The sequence below is a fragment of the Nerophis ophidion genome, linkage group LG17, assembly GCF_033978795.1.
Source record: "Nerophis ophidion isolate RoL-2023_Sa linkage group LG17, RoL_Noph_v1.0, whole genome shotgun sequence".
Lineage (NCBI taxonomy): Eukaryota > Metazoa > Chordata > Actinopteri > Syngnathiformes > Syngnathidae > Nerophis > Nerophis ophidion.
The window spans coordinates 8876285-8882284 of NC_084627.1; the positions used below are offsets into that span (position 1 = coordinate 8876285).

Below are 6000 nucleotides of genomic sequence, written 5' to 3' on the forward strand. Positions count from 1 at the left end.
AAGTCAACATCTACTTGTGGTGGTCCACATCTATTTGTAGAAGTCAACATCTACTTGTGGTGGTCCACATCTATTTGTAGCAGTCAACATCTATTTGTGGTGGTCCACATATATTTGTAGCAGTCAACATCTATTTGTGGTGGTCCACATATATTTGTAGCAGTCAACATCTACTTGTGGTGGTCCACATATATTTGTAGCAGTCAACATCTATTTGTGGTGGTCCACATATATTTGTAGCAGTCAACATCTACTTGTGGTGGTCCACATATATTTGTAGCAGTCAACATCTATTTGTGGTGGTCCACATATATTTGTAGCAGTCAACATCTACTTGTGGTGGTCCACATATATTTGTAGCAGTCAACATCTATTTGTGGTGGTCCACATATATTTGTAGCAGTCAACATCTATTTGTGGTGGTCCACATATATTTGTAGAAGTCAACATCTATTTGTGGGGGTCCACATCTATTTGTGGCGGTCAACATCTATTTGTGGCGGTCCACATCTACTTGTGGTGGTCCACATATATTTGTGGCGGTCCACATCTACTTGTGGTGGTCCACATATATTTGTGGCGGTCCACATCTACTTGTGGTGGTCCACATATATTTGTGGCGGTCCACATCTACTTGTGGTGGTCCACATATATTTGTAGCAGTCAACATCTATTTGTGGTGGTCCACATCTACTTGTGGTGGTCCACATATATTTGTAGCAGTCAAAATCTATTTGTGGGGGTCCACATATATTTGTGGTGGTCCACATATATTTGTGGTGGTCCACATATATTTGTAGCAGTCAACATCTATTTGTGGTGGTCCACATCTACTTGTGGCGGTCCACATATATTTGTGGCGGTCAACATCTACTTGTGGTGGTCCACATATATTTGTAGCGGTCAACATCTACTTGTGGTGGTCCACATATATTTGTGGCGGTCAACATCTACTTGTGGTGGTCCACATATATTTGTAGCAGTCAACATCTATCTGTGGTGGTCCACATATATTTGTAGAAGTCAACATCTATTTGTGGGGGTCTACATATATTTGTGGCGGTCAACATCTATTTGTGGTGGTCCACATCTACTTGTGGTGGTCCACATCTATTTGTAGCAGTCAACATCTATTTGTGGTGGTCCACATATATTTGTAGAAGTCGAAATCTACTTGTGGTGGGCCAAATATGTTTGTAGAAGTTGAAATGTATTTGTGGTGGTCTGAATCTGTGTGGTGGTCTAAATCTATTTGGGGTGGTCCACATATATTTGTGGCAGTTTTAATATTTGTGGTGGTCCAAATCTATTTGTGGTGGTGTGAATCTGTGTGGTGGTCCAGATCTATTTGTGGTGGTCCAAATATGTTTGTAGAAGTTGAAATTTATTTGTGGTGGTCTGAATCTGTGTGGTGGTCCAAATCTATTTGTGGTGGTCCACATATATTTGTGGTGGACCAAATCTATTTGTGGTGGTTTGAATCTGTGTGGTGGTCCAAATCTATTTGTGGTGGTCCACATATATCTGGACATATATTTTTGGTGGTATGAATCTTTGTTGTGGTCCAAATATATTTGTAGTGGTCCACATATATCTGTGGTGGTCCACATATATTTGTGGTGGTTTGAATCTGTGTGGTGGTCCAAATCTATTTGTGGTGGTCCACATATATCTGGACATATATTTGTGGTGGTATGAATCTTTGTTGTGGTCCAAATATATTTGTGGTGGTCCACGTATATCTGTGGTGGTTTGAATCTGTGTGGTGGTCCAAATCTATTTGAGGTGGTCCAAATCTATTTGTGGTGGTCTAAATCTATTTGTGGTGGTCCACATATATTTGTGGTGGTCCAAATCTATTTGTGGTGGTCCAAATCTATTTGTGGTGGTGTGAATCTGTGTGGTGGTCCAAATCTATTTGTGGTGGTCCACATATATCTGGACATATATTTTTGGTGGTATGAATCTTTGTTGTGGTCCAAATATATTTGTGGTGGTCCACGTATATTTGTGGTGGTTTGAATCTGTGTGGTGGTCCAAATCTATTTGAGGTGGTCCAAATCTATTTGTGGTGGTCTAAATCTATTTGTGGTGGTCCACATATATTTGTGGTGGTCCAAATCTATTTGTGGTGGTGTGAATCTGTGTGGTGGTCCAAATCTATTTGTGGTGGTCCACATATATCTGGACATATATTTTTGGTGGTATGAATCTTTGTTGTGGTCCAAATATATTTGTAGTGGTCCACATATATCTGTGGTGGTCCACATATATTTGTGGTGGTTTGAATCTGTGTGGTGGTCCAAATCTATTTGTGGTTGTCCACATATATCTGGACATATATTTGTGGTGGTATGAATCTTTGTTATGGTCCAAATATATCTGTGGTGGTCCACATGTATTTGTGGTGGTTTGAATCTGTGTGGTGGTCCAAATCTATTTGTGGTGGTCTATTTATAATTGTGACGGTTTGAATATATGTGGCGGTCCAAATCCATTAGTGGTGGTCCAAATATATTTGTGGCGGTTTGAATCTATTTGTGGTGGTCTGGATCTGTTTGGTGGTCCAAATCTGAGGTTGTCCACATATATTTGTGGTGGTCCACATATATTTGTGGTGGTTTGAATCTGTGTGGTGGTCCAAATCTATTTGTGGTGGTCTAAATATATTTGTGGTGGTCCACATATATTTGTGGTGGTTTGAATCTGTGTGGTGGTTTACATCTGTGTGGTGGTCCAAATTTGTGGTGTTTTAAATATATTTGTGGTGGTTTCAATATATCTGTGGTGGTCTAAATATATTTGTGGTGGTCCACATATATTTGTGGTGGTTTGAATCTGTGTGATGGTCCAAATCTATTTGTGGTTGTCTGAATATATTTGTGGTGGTCTAATTATATTTGTGGTGGTCCACGCATCTTTGTGGTGGTTTGAATCTGTGTGGTGGTCCAAATCTATTTGTGGTGGTCTAAATATATTTGTGGTGGTCTAAATATATTTGTGGTGGTTTCAATATATCTGTGGTGGTCCACATATATCTGTGGTGGTTTGCATCTGTGTGGTGGTCCAAATCTATTTGTGGTTGTCTAAATATATTTGTGGTGGTCTAAATATATTTGTGGTGGTCCACATATATTTGTGGTGGTTTGAATCTGTGTGGTGGTCCAAATCTATTTGTGGTTGTCTAAATATATTTGTGGTGGTCTAAATATATTTGTGGTGGTTTCAATATATTTGTGGTGGTCCACATATATCTGTGGTGGTTTGCATCTGTGTGGTGGTCCAAATCTATTTGTGGTGGTCTAAATATATTTGTGGTGGTCTAAATATATTTGTGGTGGTCCACATATATTTGTGGTGGTCCACATATATTTGTGGTGGTTTGCATCTGTGTGGTGGTCCAAATCTATTTGTGGTGGTCTAAATATATTTGTGGTGGTTTCAATATATTTGTGGTGGTCTAAATATATTTGTGGTGGTCCACATATATGTGTGGTGGTTTGAATCTGTGCGATGGTCCAAATCTATTTGTGGTGGTCTAAATATATTTGTGGTGGTCCACTTATATGTGTGGTGGTTTGAATCTGTGCGATGGTCCAAATCTATTTGTGACAGTTTGAATCTGTGTGGTGGTCCAAATCTTTTTGTGACAGTTTGAATCTGTGCGATGGTCCAAATCTATTTGTGACAGTTTGAATCTGTGTGGTGGTCCAAATCCACCCATCCATCCATCCAAATGTATTGTAATGATACAAATGTATTTGTAGCAGTCCAAATGTATTTATTTATGGTGGTCCAAATTTTGTCTGTGGCGGTCCAAATCTAGTTTTACTTGTCCCAATCTATTTGTAGCGATCCTAATGTATCAGTGGCGGTCCAAATCTTGGATGGGAGTCCTAATAAAACTTCCTCCTTCCTTTGCAGGACTTTGAGAGCAACAGCGAGCTGAAGGTGGGCGTGGTCAGCCTGCTGGAGGAGGTTCTGCGGGACCCGGACCTGCTGCCCCAGGAGAGGAAAGCCACCGCCAACATTCTCAGGTGGACATCTTTCTCCTTGCTGGCGTCCAAAACTGCGACACCTTTCCTCTCTTCCAGTGCTCTTTCTCAAGAGGAACAGGACGACGCTCAGCTGAAGATCGAGGACATTTTACAGATGGTGGGTGTCCGACACACACACACACACACACACACACACACACACACACACACACACACACACACACATTGTGTCTAACAAGCTCATGTTCAACGTTGTCATGGTGATGGTGATGATGGAGCAGAAAAGTTGTCCACTTCTTCACTTCATTGCGGTAAGATTTAACATCCATCTTTTTTAATGATACTATTTTTAGTATTGTGTGTCTTTTTTTATGTGTGTGTGTGTGTGTGTGTGTGTGTGTGTGTGTGTGTGTGTGTGTGTGTGTGTGTGTGTGTGTGTGTGTGTGTAGACGGAGAATCCAAAGGCGGAGTGTTTTGAGTCGCTGTCAGCAATGGAGCTGGCAGAACAGATCACCTTATTGGACCACATCGTCTTCCGTAGTATTCCTTATGAGTAAGTCCCAGCACTGATGACGTCATCAATCACTTAATGACGCCCCCTAGTGGTGAGGAGAGAGAATGCAGGTTTAGGTTTTTCTAGTGAGCTCTTGGCATACTTGCCAACCTTGAGACCTCAGATTTCGGGAGGTGGGGGGCGTGGTTGGGGGCGGGGCGTGTTTAAGAGGGGGAGGAGTATATTTACAGCTAGAATTCACCAAGTCAAGTATTTCATATATATATATATATATATATATATATATATATATATATATATGTATGTGTATATGTGTATAAACTCTAGACTTGGTGAATTCTAGCTGTAAATAAATGAACACTAAAATTCAAGTATTTATTTTATATATATATATATATATATATATATATATATATATATATTTTTTCTACCGCTTATTCCCTTTGGGGTCGCGGGGGGCTCTGGTGCCTATCTCAGCCACGATCGGGGGTAAGGCGGCGTACACCCTGGACAAGTCGCCATCTCATCGCAGGGCATCTATGTATATATATATATATATATACATATATATATATATATATTTATATATATATAAAAGAAATACTTGAATTTTAGTGTTCATTTATTTACACATATACACACGCATAACACTCGTCTACTCATTGTTGAGTTAAGGGTTGAATTGTCCATCCTTGTTCTATTCCCTGTCACTATTTTTCTAACCATGCTGAACACCCTCTCTGATGATGCATTGCTGTGTGGCACGCACAAAAGTGCTTTCATCAAATGCACTAGTCTGGAATCTTCCATCTTCGTCTCCTCGTCGTGTGCGCAGTTGTGCACTGCACTCTCCAAAAGCCGTAGATGTTATTGTCACATATGCATGTACGCTAGATGGGAGTATTGTCCTGTTTAAGAGTGTCACAACATTGCTGTTTACGGCAGACGAACTGCTTTACGGTGGACGAAAACGTGACTGCTGTTGTTGTGTGTTGTTACCGCGCTGGGAGGACGTTAATGAAACTGCCAACAATAAACCCACATAAGAAACTAAGAACTCGCCCTCGATCATTCTACAGTTATAACGTCATCGGGCAGACATGCTGTTTATATTGTGGGAAAGCGGACGTGAAAACAGGCTGTCCTCACTCACGCCCCCTCCAGCTCCGCCTGTATTTTGGGAGATTTGTCCCAGGAGGTTTTCGGGTGAGGCGCTGAATTTCGGGAGTCTCCCGGAAAATCCGGGAGGGTTGGCAAGTATGGTCTCTTGGCGTACACAAAATATGTGAAATATTGGGAAATAATAGCAATAATTTATTTATTGTGACGAATATGAATGAATAATTCCAGAAAAGGATGAGTCCGTCTTCTTTAAGGTGAAATATTTGACAGTATTTGGTGTTCTCAGGGAGTTCCTGGGTCAAGGCTGGATGAAGGTGGACAAGACGGAGAAGACTCCTTTCATCATGAAGACCAGCCAGCACTTCA

The 6000-nt window shown here is 40.8% G+C and overlaps 1 protein-coding gene and 1 long non-coding RNA gene across 5 annotated transcripts in view; one reads left to right on the forward strand and one right to left on the reverse strand.

The window, feature by feature from the left end:
* The window catches only part of LOC133535993 (ras-specific guanine nucleotide-releasing factor 2-like), a 59903-nt gene that overhangs the window by 43625 nt on the left and 10278 nt on the right, over positions 1 to 6000 (forward strand). For 2 of the 4 annotated variants that reach the window (XM_061876121.1, XM_061876123.1), the window contains 5 exons: positions 3925 to 4037; positions 4095 to 4155; positions 4280 to 4309; positions 4448 to 4551; positions 5921 to 6000. The exon at positions 5921 to 6000 is cut by the window's right edge and continues 5 nt beyond it. In XM_061876121.1, coding sequence (XP_061732105.1) covers positions 3925 to 4037; positions 4095 to 4155; positions 4280 to 4309; positions 4448 to 4551; positions 5921 to 6000 — 388 coding nt within the window. Of the gene's footprint in view, positions 1 to 3924; positions 4156 to 4279; positions 4310 to 4447; positions 4552 to 5920 lie in introns of all 4 variants that reach the window. The other 2 variants (XM_061876120.1, XM_061876122.1) reach the window with 1 other exon arrangement.
* Positions 4383 to 6000, reverse strand: part of LOC133536007 (uncharacterized) — a 2565-nt gene continuing 947 nt past the window's right edge. The window contains exon 2 of the long non-coding RNA XR_009802367.1: positions 4383 to 4597. This is a non-coding gene — a long non-coding RNA (uncharacterized LOC133536007). The remainder of the gene's footprint in view (positions 4598 to 6000) is intronic.